General features: G+C 37.9%; 1 protein-coding gene across 2 annotated transcripts; it reads left to right on the top strand.

Moving 5' to 3' along the window:
* Nucleotides 1-117: 117 nt before the first annotated feature.
* Nucleotides 118-15393, top strand: LOC112044000 (zinc finger protein on ecdysone puffs). 2 transcript variants are annotated; one of them, XM_024079715.2, is made up of 11 exons: nucleotides 118-277; nucleotides 765-1057; nucleotides 1752-1915; nucleotides 3727-3952; nucleotides 5243-5513; nucleotides 6620-6777; nucleotides 7990-8177; nucleotides 9742-10027; nucleotides 10535-10607; nucleotides 11446-11571; nucleotides 12292-15393. In XM_024079715.2, the coding sequence occupies exons 2-11, from the start codon at nucleotides 767-769 to the stop codon at nucleotides 12480-12482; spliced, it is 1974 nt and encodes a 657-aa protein (XP_023935483.1). In that variant the 5' UTR covers nucleotides 118-277; nucleotides 765-766; the 3' UTR covers nucleotides 12483-15393. The 2 variants fall into 2 exon arrangements, with proteins under 2 accessions (XP_023935483.1, XP_052745062.1); XM_052889102.1 differs by lacking the exons at nucleotides 118-277; nucleotides 1752-1915 and having other exon boundaries at nucleotides 887-1057.
* The last annotated feature ends 501 nt before the right edge of the window (nucleotides 15394-15894 follow it).

Raw genomic sequence — 15894 nt, 5'->3', positions numbered from 1 at the left:
ATACATATTATGTGTCATAGCTACGAAGGCTAATTAAATAACTTTTCACATTTTGTTATATCTGTGCCAGTTTATAATTTTTTTAAATTTTATTTTTCAGTTGACACTGACAGTTCTATAATTTTTCTTTAGTCTATGGTGACAGACGCCGAAAATCGGCCATTTTTTCGTCTCGCTGAGCTGTTTTGTGAAAAATTTGCTATCTATCAAAATTAATATAAATTCAATCGTATTTGCATTTAAAAGTAAATACTGTAAGCACTGCTAACTTTCACCGGTAAGTGAATTTCCTACAACATCTGAACTACGGTCATTTTAAGTTTTGCTACGTAAGCACTTTGTTCAAATGAATCACGAAAAAGGATTAGAAATAACATTTTATTTTAGTATATATTATTGTGGTTCACTGCATATAAACACTAATTTTTAAGTAACTTTGCTTTCACGTAGATATAATGAACCGTTAGTTCACCTTTTAACCTTTTGGCGTCGTGTCCCGTCCCGGGCGGTTCGATAATTAAAAAAAAAAGAATATAGTGCCTGAAGCTAGGTCAGCTGTTAGACTCAGGTCAGATACCTAATAACTTTAACCATTCATTATTATTTGTAGTTAGCGTAAACGTAAGTAATGCTATAAAATCTTCAATTCGGCGACCGGTACTTTCTTTTTGTATTACAACGTTCCATGCAAATACTTCGAAAATGTGTAAGATTGCGTTCTATAATGGAAAAATAATTCTCATAAAGCCATTTTGATTGTGTAGAAATGGCGAACCGAAATCGACCCCCCCAACATCGTCGCATGGACTTCAGTCGCAATGACCGCGGCAACAACTACCGTGGCGTTTCGCCCTGGCAGGGCGGCGGCCCGGGTGGAGACCTGCCCAACTTGCTGCCCCTCGGCGGTTCCACTGAAGCCACCCTGGCCCTCGCCAGCAACCTCATCAACCTCCTCCAACCCCGTCAGAACCCTGTCCCTTCCCTCCTAGACATGCCAATCCGCCGTGACTTCGGCCCTGCCATGAATCGGTATGATCGAGGTTACGGGCCCAATAGAGTGAGTATAAAAGAAATTTTAAAGATTCTATCATTAAATTCTTGAATTTGGAAAAATTGTATCATTAAAATCTTGAATTTCTAGTTATGTTTAATTTTTCTGTAAAAAAAGATGTAATGACAAAGGAATGTGTTTGTGATTAGGTTCTGTTGGGAAATATTGCAATATTACGACTGCAGACTGTTATATGGAATTGTAAAAGTTGTGTCTTCCTTCAGAAAGTTATAATTTTCAACAGACTTAGACTTAAAAATCAGTCATACAATTTACATTTATTAAATCCTCTAATACATCCATGACCTTGAAACAGTATATTTGAGTCTGTCACCAGTCTATCAAAATCCGACAAGTTAATAATTTTTTTAATCTAACATTAACACAGTTTACAACAAAGGTTTCAGCCGTTCTGAATGATGGAGTTGAATTTCTAAAGTGGGATGAATGTTAATTTCATTTACATATTGTGTTGTGTACAGCAAAAGAATAGATTTTGTCTTAAAACTGCATTTATTCAATAATTAATGTTTGCAATTTTATGTCATCTATATAGAAGATAAATGTTTTGTGTTTATGTGAGTTTGCAGGTACCAATCTTGACCGATACGCTAAGTTGGTCTCTCTAAAACATGTCAGAGTTCCTGATGCCTATAATGGCCGCCAGTTTCGTACTAACGCATTTCAAATTTCCCTTTAGATGGGCAATCAGGGTAATTTTCGGCGTACGGGCAATTATAACAGAGCTGGTGAGCGTATCAACAACACTCGTAAGCCGTTTAGGCCCAATGATGGGCAAAGGCAACCAAACAAGGGCTCCCCGAAAAAGGAAGCCGATTCAAAGGCTAAGCCTAGCAAGGAGAGGTAAGGAACCCGTGGAGTTTCCTTCCGGTGCTTCACCGACTTTCATTTACCCCGCAATACTGTTCACGTATCCCATAGCAACGGAACCCGATTTCGATAAAACTTCAATGAAATTTCAGCAAAACTTACGTTCACCGGCGATGCTAGCCGCATTGGCATAATGTGTTTCTGAAAATTCTGTACCTACCACCTCCCTTTATTTTCTAAAGGGATTGTTAATTCTTATGGAAGTGTATATGGGCTCTCTTCACCATAGACAGCTAGTCTGTTTATGTTTAAGTTCTGTTGAAATTCTCTATGATGAAACAAGGACTTTTACTGTTTACCAAAAAAAAAAATTATGTTTTAGAAATGTATTTCATACAGATAATGCAACTTGATTTACATCATATAGCTCGAATGTTTACAGGCAAAATTGTAGACCAGTATGTCATTTGAATAATTTATGTGGCCTTTGCACACATCTTTATTCCATATTATTAAAGTTTAACTTATATTACTTAATCTAATTAGTGAAAATCATTAATAGAAGAAAAAGCTTTTGACTTGCTTATATTTGCTGTCAAACCTTGCTGAATTTTGGTGTGAAGGGTTAGTTGTTGGTTTTATTAAAGGCTCCCATGCCTTATTAACATATACCTTAGGTTCAAGGTTTTTTGGTGGTGCATTTTAGTGTGTTCCTAGCAAATCTGCTTTGACAGGCGATTTTTAAACGACTTGAAAAAAGAGGATATTCTCAATTCTACATGTATGAGTTTTATATGTTTGTCACCTCATTATTTATTGACGATTTTTGAAAATTATGGTTACTATGCTTGGACACACAAAAAACCTGAAAAAATTTAACCAACTTCAAAGATGCATTTACTTTTAAAAGCAAAAAATAACATTGTACCTATGACCTTTCTATTGATCCGAATACCGGATTATTGATCAGATTTGAAGGTGATGCTATGATGGCACCACTGGAACAACACCTTCAAAGAGATCATTCACTAAAAAGTGAAAAGTAATATCGTACCTTGATATGTACGATGTCAGTTTTCACTTTTTGTTGTAAAAGATTCTATGTCATTATACATCTGTTTCTTTGTTTAAAAAAAATTATGAGTTGTGTGCAAAGGTCTTTAATTTTAGTACAAACAAAACTGAGGCCACACCTTAAATTTCTGTGTTCCATTTGCAGTTCTGCCACTTATGGGACAAATACAACTCTTGTTCAATAGGAACCTGTGTTTGTTAATATGCATGTTACAAAGTTAAATGCAACACAGAAAGTTTGGTGTAGTCTTCCTTATGTAATAAATTATAATCATACAATAATTCTCATGAAATTTCAATTCATATAAGAAATGCAATATATACTTTATAAATTGTATTTCATTCTGTTTAAGGTTCTTATGAAAAAATGTTACAATTACATTATAATTTATAACATTTGTTATTTATTGAGAATTGTTATATCTATCTATCTCTATATTAATTGTGAAATAGTTACTTACAGATGCAGCATAACAATTATGTGTTAAGAATTGTTATACTGTTTCTCAATTAATTACGGGCCAGTTACACTCTCCTTTCTAAGTGTTTGATATCTTATTCACAAGTTTGTTTTTGTCATTAGAAATAATGTTAGAAAGTAACAAAACTTACCTTCAGTGCAGATTGGATAGTATAGACATGAAAAGATAGTGAATACAGCCCTAAATGTTACAGACACATTGTAACAAATTATGTTTTAATAGCAATTGTTACACTGTATCTTGATGTATTACTTTATGTAACATTAACAATGTAAGTTTATTATCTAGCGATGAAGCAGACAAGACTGACAAGACTGAGGAGAAGAAAGACACTCCCAAGACACGCTACGACGACATCAACCAGTCTCTGCTGCGGTGTCATATCTGCAACAAGAGCATGTGGGATGGCCGGTCGTTTGAGAACCATCTGAATGGTCGTGCTCATGCTATCATGATGCAGAAGACTGCTGAGAGCTATGCGCTGACTGCTGACACCATGCGTCAGGAGTTCAAGGTAATCACTTGATGTAACATTCAATGTAAGAATATCTATTGATGGGAACAAAAAAGGTACCTCTTAGATTCGCTACGATGACATCAACCAGTCTTTACTGAGGCGTCACATCTGCAACATTGCATTTTTCTCTTTGCTTCAATGTTACTCCCCTTCACTGCCACGAGCGTCCTCACCAGTGCGTATTTATACTAGTGCTATAGCTCTCGTTATCAACCCACTAGCAGACACCGCGCGGTTTCACCCGCGTGGTTCCCGTCCCCGTAGGAATACCGGGATAAAATATAGCCTATAGCCTTCCTCGATAAATGGGCTATTTAACCCTGAAAGAATTTTTCAAATCGGACCAGTAGTTCCTGAGATTAGCGCGTTCAATCAAACAAACAAACAAACTCTTCAGCTTTATAATATTAGTATAGATATTTGGCTCACTGCTGAGCTCGAGTCTCTTCTCAGAACGAGAGGGGTTAGGCCTTAGTCCACCACACTGGCCCAATGCGGATTGGCAGACTTCACACACGCAGATAATTAAGAAAATTCTCTGGTATGCAGGTTTCCTCACGATGTTTTCCTTCACCGTTTGAGACACGTGATATTTAATTTCTTAAAATTCACACAACTGAAAAGTTGGAGGTACATGCCCCGGACCAGATTCAAACCCAAACCCTCCGGAATCGGAGGCGGAGGTCATATCCACTGGGCTATCACGGTTTCGGCTATCGGCTATAGCTGAGAGGTGCTAATGCACTATGGGCAGGCAGCATTCCTCTATAGTATGCATCTAGAACCGGTTTCACCCCAAGGCAGCTGTGGGCAGGTCTAAAAATTGCCTACTGGTCACAACACTGCGATGTGGAAAGCAACGGGAAAGTACCACATTTTCATTCTCTAGTAAAATCATGTGTGAGGAAACAACAAATACCCTCAGTGCCCGGCAATTGAGGGTGAAATCTCCTGGCGGGAGTTCTGGAAGAAGGCACCTAATGATGATGACCTTATCAGAGAGAGAGACGAATATCTTAGCATTGCAAGGATTCACTGTGCGGGAGCCGGGTCCATCAGAGTCCTGAACTTGTGACTACAGGATGTAGGGTTAAGGAATTCCTTGATGATCGACCAACACTCCTCGTTCTCTGCTCGTGTTGTTCTCCCTGCCTAGCCAAATTTGGTAATACCCTATTAGAGCAGCTTTGGATACTCGTTCTAATATAGAACTACACTAGTACTGGGGTCCTCCGTAATAATACCATCACAGTGGTAACAAATTCATACGAGTACCTCCTTATACAGATTCGCGAGATGAAGCGCACCCGCAAGACCGGGCAGCAGCCGCTGCGCGACTTCTACTGCGCCATGTGCGACATGTACGCGTCCGACGGCGCCATCCACCGCACCACCGTCGGCCACCGCAAGCTCAAGAAGTACCTGCACCCCGCCTGCACGTCGTGCCACAAGGAGATGCCCACGCGCATCGAGCTGGACGAGCACCGCCTGTCCGCCGAGCACCTGCGCCAGCTGCAGGACAAGCAGGACACCAACGTCACCAAGCCCAAGCCCGAGGGTACTTGCACGTTTCCCTTCTAACACATACACATAGTTCCTTCCGTCACTTGCAGACACCTACCATAGGGCTGTTTTATCATCATCATCATCAACCCATATTCAGCTCACTGCTGAGCTCGAGTCTCCTCTCAGAATGAGAGGGGTAAGGCCAATAATCCACCACGCTGGCCCAATGCGGATTGGCAGACTTCACAATGTTAATTTCGTGTAGTATTTGGAATAAGAAATATATCAATATCAATTAATAAAAGTTAGGGATTTTATAGAAAATTTAATTTAAAAATTATTTAGTTGTTCAAATTTTCCAATAATCAAAAACGCTGTCGTCCATTTTATGACGTCACAATGTTACTGGATGTAGTATGTCAAACTAATTGCTGACTATTATTTTCGTCAAATGTAACGTTTGTAAAGAATTTGTTAGCGTGACGTCATGAAACAGTTGAAATATAGACCATCATAGCAGACAGGTTTTGGCTCATAGTGTCAAAAGAGTAAATTAAAATTTAATTTTTTATGTATTTACATCTCAAATAAATATGATATATTTTTTTTCAATCGAGTAGAACGATAATGAAAAATTTAAGACCATTTAAAAAAGTGTCAACTAGCCTATTATTGCATGGCGTACCGATCGATTGACTAGCACTATGTTACTATAGACTACAAGCCCTTGAACAAAAATTACATGTGAAATGAACCAATATGAATAAAGCTTAGAAGGCTGATACTATATCAGAAAATAACTCTGAGCACTATGCCGTCATTTCTGAGCGGTACATGTGAGCACGCGAGTGAACGAAATGCAACGTTTGTAAACGTGTTGTTTTAAAATGACGGCATAGTGCTCAGAGTTATTTTCTGATATAGTAACAACCTTTTAAGCGTTATTCACGTTGGTTCATTTCACAGGTCACTTTTGCTCAAGGGCTTGTAGTGTATATATAACGCTGCTATACGTACCCTCAGACCAATTATTGTATAGGACCTGCCTCGCTAGACGTTACTTTTCTGTCAAAGTATATGATCAACGATCTAATGCAATGATAACATTTTAAGATTAGTAAACTACAATCTTAAAATGTTTATTTTTGTTATTTACAGTAATGGTGTTCTCAACTCTGAGCATGGAGCAGATGTACCTGCGCGACGACCGGCAGCGCTCGCGGCGCGGCGAGCGGCGCGACAAAGACGAGGGCGACAAGGACGCCGACAAAGCCGACAACGCGGGGGAGAAGGACAACGCTACTGAGGGCGAACAGGTCAATATCATTACGTATTTTCCCACTTCCATGCCTATTAATTTTTAACATATGTCTCTTTGTTAATAAAAAACATAGTGAACTTTTCTCCAAAGCAGGTGACGTAAATCAAAGACCAATGAGAAATAAGGATAGATTGTTATTGAAGTATAGGCCCAATACGGCATTTTTCCACAAAAACAGATATGCTACGTAACTTTAGTTTTAAGTTTTCGACTTTTATTACCACCATTAATAAAAAATAAAATAAACTAAGCCTAATTGAAATAAATGAATTACGACTTTAGAATTTTGACTTTTTTGGCTTTTTATAAAATTATATAACAAGTTGCTTCCAACCATATGTTAACAACCTCTAAATCAATTAAAAAAAATTTATACTTGTGGTTGTTAGATAAATGCTTTTATTCGGTAAATGAATTTTTATAGTAATGTAAAAATGCATTGTATTTCATTCATCATATTTGGATGTATTCAGCAAATAAAGAATTTGTATTTGTATTAGTATAGAATGGTTCAAGCTCTATACATTTGTTCTATAATCTATAGTTTTGGCTCTTTACCACCCTATAAACACAAATACGTACCGCCAAGCGATTTAGCGTTCCAGTATGATGTCGTGTAGAAACCGAAAGGGATGTGGATTTTCATCATCCTCCTAACAAGTTAGCCCGCTTTCATCTTAGATTGCATCATCAATTACAATCAGGTGAGATTGTGGTCAAAGGCTAACTTGTAAAGAATTAAAAAAAATATATGTTAAAAAACAGACTACTATTGAACAAAAATCATTTAATACACAAAATGACAATTAATTTTCTGTAAAACACGAACAAGTTAACACACAAACTGACACAAGTAGTTACTAGTTTTCTGTAGAATATAATCTATACTAATATAATAAAGCTGAAGAGTTTGTTTGTTTGATTGAACGCGCTAATCTCTGGAACTACTGGTCCGATTTGAAAAATTCTTTCAGTGTTAGATAGCCCATTTATCAAGGAAGGCTATATATTATCCCTGTATTCCTACGGGAACGGGAACCACGCGGGTGAAACCGCGCGGCGTCAGCTAGTTTCTTCACACAGTTTATTGACAAACAAAATTGAATACACAAACAGTTACAGTTAGTTTACTGTCAAACACAATTTAATACACAAACACACAGTTAAGATTTTATTATATGTATACATAATATATTATAAATTATAGACTGAAACTGAGGATGCAACAATCAAGAAGGAGCCAGCAGATGGTGAGGAAGCAAAGATGGAAGGAGAAGAGACCAAGGAGGCAGAAGAGAAGAAGCCAGAGCCCATTGACAAGGAGGACACTGTGCTGGACTACAAGGAGGGAGATGACGTCAGCAGTGTCACACAGGACATGATGCCAGCTTATAGGTGAGTGGGACTTACCCAGACATTGTGACCCGTTTTACCTCCCTCTAGCCTCATTAGTAATATATGTCAAAGGAGACATTCCCCTTCTCCTATCCCTCTAGCTTTTCAGAGTAATCCCCTCGTCTGAACAGCTCATATAGTATGGGTACCAGCGGCGAAGAGTTCATGCAAGCCGATTCCCACCGGGTTACCTTTAAAAATCCATGCATATTCATTGTTGTACTGTATTCTTTTCTTTGGCATGGCTTACCTTTATTTAAATTACATTCGCCACTGTACATTCGGAGTTAACATCATCATATCAGACAATGGAGGTTTTACTGCAAGACATAGGCCTTTTGTAGAGACTTCCAAAGATCACGATCCTGAGATGCCTGCATCCAGCGAATCCCTGCGACTCGCTTGATGTCGTCAGTTCACCTGGTGGGAGGTTGACCAACACTGCACTTTCTAGTGTGGGCTCGCCATTCCAACAACTTGGTCGATCGGCTCCCTGAACCATGTGCCCCGCCCATTGCCCATTTTCTGATTCGATCATATTGAGAAATTCCAAGCATAGCTTGCTTCATTGCCCGCTGAGTGACTGACGCAAGTCTCCGATCCGTAAGTCATCACTAGCAACACTCAATAACCTAGTATTCAGCACAATACTAAATGCTCCTTGGTTCACTAAAACAGCGGACATGCATGAATATCTCAAAATGCCGACAGTCAAGGAAGAAATAACAAAAAACGAAATAAAACACAAAAACAGACTAGAGCCCACAAACAGTCTTGCCTAATTGCTAATAACGCCTGGTAAGACGAAAAGGCTAAAGCGATCCACCGTGGAAGAGTTGTGTGGTGGACCAACCAATGTTTTTTTTTTTTGTTCCAAGAAATATCGTGCAATCAGTCAAAAAGACTATGAGCAGATGGGTTTTAGGTTTGATGTTGGTAAGACATGAGTATCCCCCACTACAGACATTCATATTGTTGTTAAGACTGGAGTATTACACATTCAGCTCCAAGATTCTTTTTCTTTTCAGACAAAATCAATGTATGACCATAATACGAAGAGGCGCTTAATGTTGCGACCTCCAACCTAAAAAACATTCTCTTCTATCAAAAAATCAGTTTATAGTCGACTGACTGATCACTGATGGACTTAACTAAACAAAAAAAAAAGCAACAGTCAATTTTCGAAGATTTTCGTCTTCATTTGCATTTGTTTTATTTGACGGCCTCCGTGGCGCAGTGGTATGCGCGGTGGGTATACAAGACGGAGGTCCTGGGTGATCCCCGGCTGGGCAGATTGAGATTTTCTTAATTTGTCCAGGTCTGGCTGGTGGGAGGCTTCGGCCGTGGCTAGTTACCACCCTACCGGCAAAGACGTACCGCCAAGCGATTTAGCGTTCCGGTACGATGCCGTGTAGAAACCGAAAGGGGATGGATTTTCATCCTCTTCCTAACAAGTTAGCCCGCTTCCATCTTGGACTGCATAATCACTTACCATCAGGTGAGATTGTAGTCAAGGGGTAACTTGTAAAGAATAGAAAAAAAAAAAAATGTAACTTTTCCACAGCACGGAGCGCGGCGTGGGGCGCTCGTTCCTCAAGCCGCTCAACTGCATCCAGTGCAACCTGTGCCACAAGCTGCTGGACAGCGAGGAGACGGCCGAGGTGCACCTGCGCACGTGGCGCCACCACCAGCTCTTCGTCTACTTGCTCAACGAGAAGAGTGGCCTCAACGAGAAGGCCAACGAGGCCCAGAAGCAGCAGAAGCAGCACGCCGAGCCGAGCAAGCGCAGCCGCAACTATAGCGACGACTCGGGCACGTGGAAGCGACGTCGCACCACGCCCAAGGAGGAGGTACGAAATCGTCAAACGGCTAGGCTTTTCAAATCAAAATCAAATCAAAAATCATTTATTTCAAGTAGGCTCAGCTTACAAGCACTTTTGACACGTCAGTTGACTATTTGTAAAGACCACCGGTTCGGAAGGCAGGTTCTGCTGAGAAGATACCGGCAAGAAACTCAACAGTTGCTCTTTTGAAAAAGTCATACAGTATTATAATTTACAACTGATAACAATTACAATAGAGTTTATGTGATTGGTCGAAGCATATAATTTGTTACGAATAGATATCCGTTAGTTTATAAATTTACCGTGTGACGTCGGAAATTGATAAATTTACGAAAATAATACAATTTATATCCCGTTTACAATCCTACGAAAGTTTATAAACTTCCTAGTAAATTGATAAACTTACGGATCTTGTTACTTTCCGGTGACAGATACAAGAAAGAGGTAGAAAAAAAAGTAAAGCATATTCGAAAAAAAAAAACATAAATTAAGACAGCTGTGTTTTGATTTCAGGACGAGGACGAAGCAGAAGAACCTGAGCCTGCGCCCGCACCCGTCGCTAGCAACGGACACGAGGAAACGCAAGGTATTTATTACTACTTTTGTAAACAGTGTTGAAACTGAATTATGGAAGTATTAGAGAAGATATATTTTATTTTGTTCCTCCAAAAATTTTATAAAAATGAAAAAATATCTAAGTAAAATTTTTGCTTCCGAAACAGAACACATTAGCAAGTGACGTCATAGCGTCGGACTGGCGTGATGCAGTGATGTGATATATCAAGTCCCCACAAGCGCCAATCACAAACCGATGCCTTGTAGCGAATGACGTCACCGTTTATGATTGGCGTTTGCGGTGACGTGATAAAATATAATGTTGTTTTATAAAAATATTACAATTACGAGATTATTTTCACAAATAAAAATGTGATTAGAGTTTCTAGGCATCTAAACTGACTATATGCAAAAAAATTTCTTAGTTTTGTACAGCAGGCGAGTAGCCTATTATAAGCGGGCTTGTTAGAAGTTGGATGAAAATCCACACTCATTTCGGTTTCTTCACGACATCGTACCGGAACGCTAAATCGCTTGGCGGTATGTCTTTGCCGGTAGGGTGGTAAAATAAAATCAAATTTTATTTATTTCAATTCGGCTTAGTTTACAAGCATTTTTGAAATGTCAAGTTGTCATTATTTAATGGTGGTAAAAAATACACGGAAGGTTTCAAACAATTCCTTCTCACAGGGAAGGTTTCTCCCATCAGCCAGACCTGGACCAATGAAGAAAATCTCATTCGGCCCAGCCGGGGATCGAACCCAGGACATCCGTTTTATAAATCCACCGCGTTTACCACTGCAAGCTACTACGCAGATAAAACCGTGGTGCGTTGGCTAATGTTTGTATAAGTATACGTGTATCAACAGGCGACGAAGACAAGGAGATGGAAGCAGAGCTGAACGCGGACAACGCTGATGATGAACAGCATGGCGAAGAGGAGTTGGAGGACTGGGAGCAGTCTGTAGACGAGCTGCTGGAAGAAGTCAACAAGGGTTCGTACTTGTATTGGTTTTGGTGATAGCCGGGGAGCCGAAGAGATCTTTTGGATTTTTGAGCCATTGACCTCTTGTAATAAAAGGACTTACTTGTAAATTTTATTTGAACTGTAGCGTTCTCTCGCACTCTAATTGTAGAGTGTTTTACAGCACCTTTTTTCTATTGACAGTACAGAAACATGTCACATGTCATTTGTCAAAATTTGATTTTTGAAATGTCGGGTACTTAATGTTATGTCGGGTTTTAAGGTTAATTTAATGATTTTGTTGATGAATTTCTAAGTTCTTATGGTTTTTTATTCTAGAAAATGTGTACTTTAATCTGGTGTATAAATATCTTAGTGTTGTGTAAGAAAAGTTTGATTGATTTTGAAAAAGTTTATAATTTTATAAAAAAAAAAAATAAAAGTCAAAGTTTAATATTTTTTATTAAAAGTAGATATCTGTTGGCAGTTTAAATACAGCGGCATCAGGTCGGCATCTGTCGGAATTTGGTAGTTTTTGCGGATTTTCGGCGATTTTTAGGGTGTGGGGCTTATCGGGGCGTTGGTCTATATATCTGGTTGATATCATAAGCGTTCAAATGGATAGTCTACTTTTTGTCTCTTTCTAACCATCTAATCTCTTCTCTAAAATGGGGGTGTTCCCTTTGTGTGAGAGCTAAATATGGTTTTACATCAGTTGTGTGGTATAATGCACACATTGTTATTCTTACAGACGAGCCAAAGGCAGCCGAGCCTGAACCGGAACCGGAACCGGAACCGGAACCCGAACCGGAACCGGAGTCAAAACCGGAACCGGAACCGGTGCCTGCGCCGGCGCCGGTCAAGCAAGTCGGGCAAGTGAAGGCCTCGCCCGCCAGGACTCCCAGAGGGCGTGGTCGTGGTCGTGGTCGCGGCCGGTACTAGAATTGTTAAGGTGGATACACACTTTGGGTTTGTCACGCGAATAAATAGAGCAAGAGTCTGTGAATGTCATTAAGCCTAGCCAATAATTAAAAAAAAAAAAAATCCTTTCAAGTAGCATGGTGCGGGTGACAGTTCGTTTGTTCGTTCGTTTCGAATGGTACGAATTGTGAACGCCATACAGGCGACTGTCACCGTACCCATGCTATCTCAAAAATACTTTAGTAGTACAAATAAACCAACACAATGTGTTTGGTACAAATGTTTTTGAACAAAACCAAATGAAAAAAAAAGAACTTCGTTTCATGTAGCATGGTGCGGGTGACAGTTCGTTTCACTCTTGAAAGTTTGCCGCGATTCACGATAATAGTACGTATTATGAACTCCATACAGGCGAGTCACCGTACCCATGCTATCTCAAAAATACTTAGTACAAATAAACCAACACAATGTGTTTGGTACAATTGTTTTTTAACAAAACCAAATTAATGATGAGAATTAGTCTGGTGACAGTATCACAGATTTTCGCTCTTTTGATGTGAAACATCTATAGCCTCACGTAAAACCGATTTCTGGCGTGGCGACGCTATATGATGGTATATATATACAGTCTACATGCAGTAGTCTGTACCGTGTGGCGACGCGTCGCCATGCGCAATCGACTGTGCGATTCTCTCTGCATATTACTTTTACAAAATAATGTCGATGTTTCACATCTGCCAGGCGTCCCGTGACGGTTTTTCAATTTTGGACGTTGGAAATAGACGTTCATTTAACTTCATACTATATTTGAACGCTTTTTTAAACGTCCGTTAAAAAAACTCTCGTGCGAATGCGGGCTTAGACTTGCGTCCATTCTCATTGGTGTAGATTCGAAGCGAAGTGTCTTAATAGTTTTTATTTGTCCTGCTTTCTTCGTAATTCATGTTTCTATATATCTGGTTTTTTTAACCGACTCCAAAAAAAGGAGGAGGCTCTATGTATGTAAAAAGATATGCGTCTGTGGAGTCTAATAAATTCAAATTTCAAATACAAAATTAGTTTATTTCAATTAGGCTTAGTTTACAAGCACTTTTGAAAAATGAAAGTTACGAGGGTTCCAAACGCGCCTTGGTCCGAGAAGAGCCCACAACAAACTCAGTCAAGGTTTAATTTTTTTTGTTTACCACCATTTTATAAACTTATTTAAAAACAAGCACACCAAGCTTTTTTATCATTTATATAATAACTAGCGGACGCCCGCGACTTCGTCCGCGTGAAACTCGATGTAAACTTTCAACTACCTCTACCCTACCCTACCCTACCCCTACCCCTACCCCTACAAAAAAAGTATCCTATGTCCTTCTACTGGCTCTAAACTACCTCCCAGCCAATTTTCAGCTAAATCGATTCAGCCGTTCTTGAGTTATAAGTGGAGTAACTAACACGACTTTCTTTTATATATATAGAATAACACTATAATAGGACTTTTCTAAAAGCTTGCATTTAATAACATATTGAGATGCTTCCTCGACACTGCGCCAATGTGAAGGGAACCTTATATAATCCAAAATACTAGGAACTAGAAAAATCTAGAAATAGTTTTGAAAATCATTCAAAATAGCAACGAAATTAAAAACTATTGTAACTTTAGTTCTTCAATTGATACATTAGGTATCCGTCACTTTTATAGGTATAATGAAGTAGTTTTTAATGATTAAGTTAGTTCATAATATTAATGTTTTTATATAATAACACGCAAATCAATTAGATAAATAAGATTATTATGAAACAGTTGCATTAGAAAGGCTTGTAAACTAGTGTTTTATTTAAAAAAAAACAATTTTTTATAGAAACGCGACATTTTTTATGACTATTAAGCAACTTTTTCATAATTTACGTATTTATTTTGATATTTTCATGAAATTCATTGGGCGACGACATAATTTTGTCATATATAATATAATATTGAATATAAGTAGGTGTTACTTTGCGAAAGTTCATATTTCATAATGTACAATTAATTATTAAATTGCAATCACAAGGACTTTGTGAGATTTTTGTGGAAAACAGCAATATAGGTTTATGCTGCAATATTTTTTGTATATTGTTGCGCAACAGCTGCAATTATTATTTAAACTCATTTTTTTTATAAAATAACTAAGAAAAACCACCAGTAATTAATTTGTTCTAGAATATTTCTTCTGTTTAAAGTGAAACTTATGCTGCAATATTTTTTGTAATTAAAAAACTATTGTTGCGCAACAGTTGCAATAATTATTTAAACTTATTTTTTTGATAGAATAACTGTAAGAAAAATACCAATAATTGTTTTTTTTCTAGAATATTACTTCTGTTTATAGTGAAACCTTTTTCCATCACTTCGATTTTTTTTAAATCAATCAAATCCTTTATTTTCTGAATACATAAAAAATATTATACAATGTATACAACCATCTCTGGCATGCAAATTAAATTAAATAAAATATCGTTATAATATTTCGTTCATCTATCTATCGCATGTCTTCAATGGTGTGCACTTTATAGATGAAAACTACTACAACTAGTACTACTACTACTACTCCTACTACACTACTACTAGACTAGTTACGACTAGTTAGAATAGTATGAGAATATCGGTCATATTTAGAAAGATATGGCAAAAATGTCTTTGACTCGTACTAGTGTATTTGTGAAAAAAAAATTCACTTGCACAGTGGTTGGATAAAAAGTTTATTTTTTTTTTATTATTTACCGTCAATAGTACTCTCAATTGAATGATGATGAACATTACCTTTTTCATAATAGTTAGTTTTTAAACTAGAAATAATTCTTTATCTGATATTAATAAATAATACAATTTATTATTATTATTAATCGTAAATGTTTTTGTGTACTGCTATGGTTCAATAAACTATGAGTAAAATAGAGACAATTTGTTTTATTTTTAGTATTATTAATTCGTAGAAAATTATTCATTTATTTAATTTGCAGTCTTACCTTATTAAGTGACGATGAAGTCTAAGATGGAAGCGATACAAGGTTATTCAATATCTATCAGTAGCGAAGAGTCCATACAAGCCGATTCCCGTCGGGTTACCGTTTAAAAATCCATACATATTCATTACTAGTGGACGCCTTCGACTTCGTTCGCGTGAAAGTCTATGTAAACTTTCAACTATTCCTACCCTACCCTACCCCTATCCATTAAGGTTGCACACGCGATGGAACCTTAAAAAATGGAGTAACTTCTCCCGTTTTGTCAACATTTCCTTTCACTGCTCTGCTCCTATTGATCGTAGCGTGATGAAAAGTATACTATAACCTGCCCAGGAGTATGAAGAATAATTGTACCAAGTTTCGTTAAAATCCGTCAAGTAGTTTTTGATGCTAAAACGAACTTGCAGATAGACGAAAATTTTACTGATTGCATTTT

The sequence above is a fragment of the Bicyclus anynana genome, chromosome 24 (genome assembly GCF_947172395.1).
Source record: "Bicyclus anynana chromosome 24, ilBicAnyn1.1, whole genome shotgun sequence".
Lineage (NCBI taxonomy): Eukaryota > Metazoa > Arthropoda > Insecta > Lepidoptera > Nymphalidae > Bicyclus > Bicyclus anynana.
This window is presented reverse-complemented; position numbering and strand designations above follow the sequence as displayed.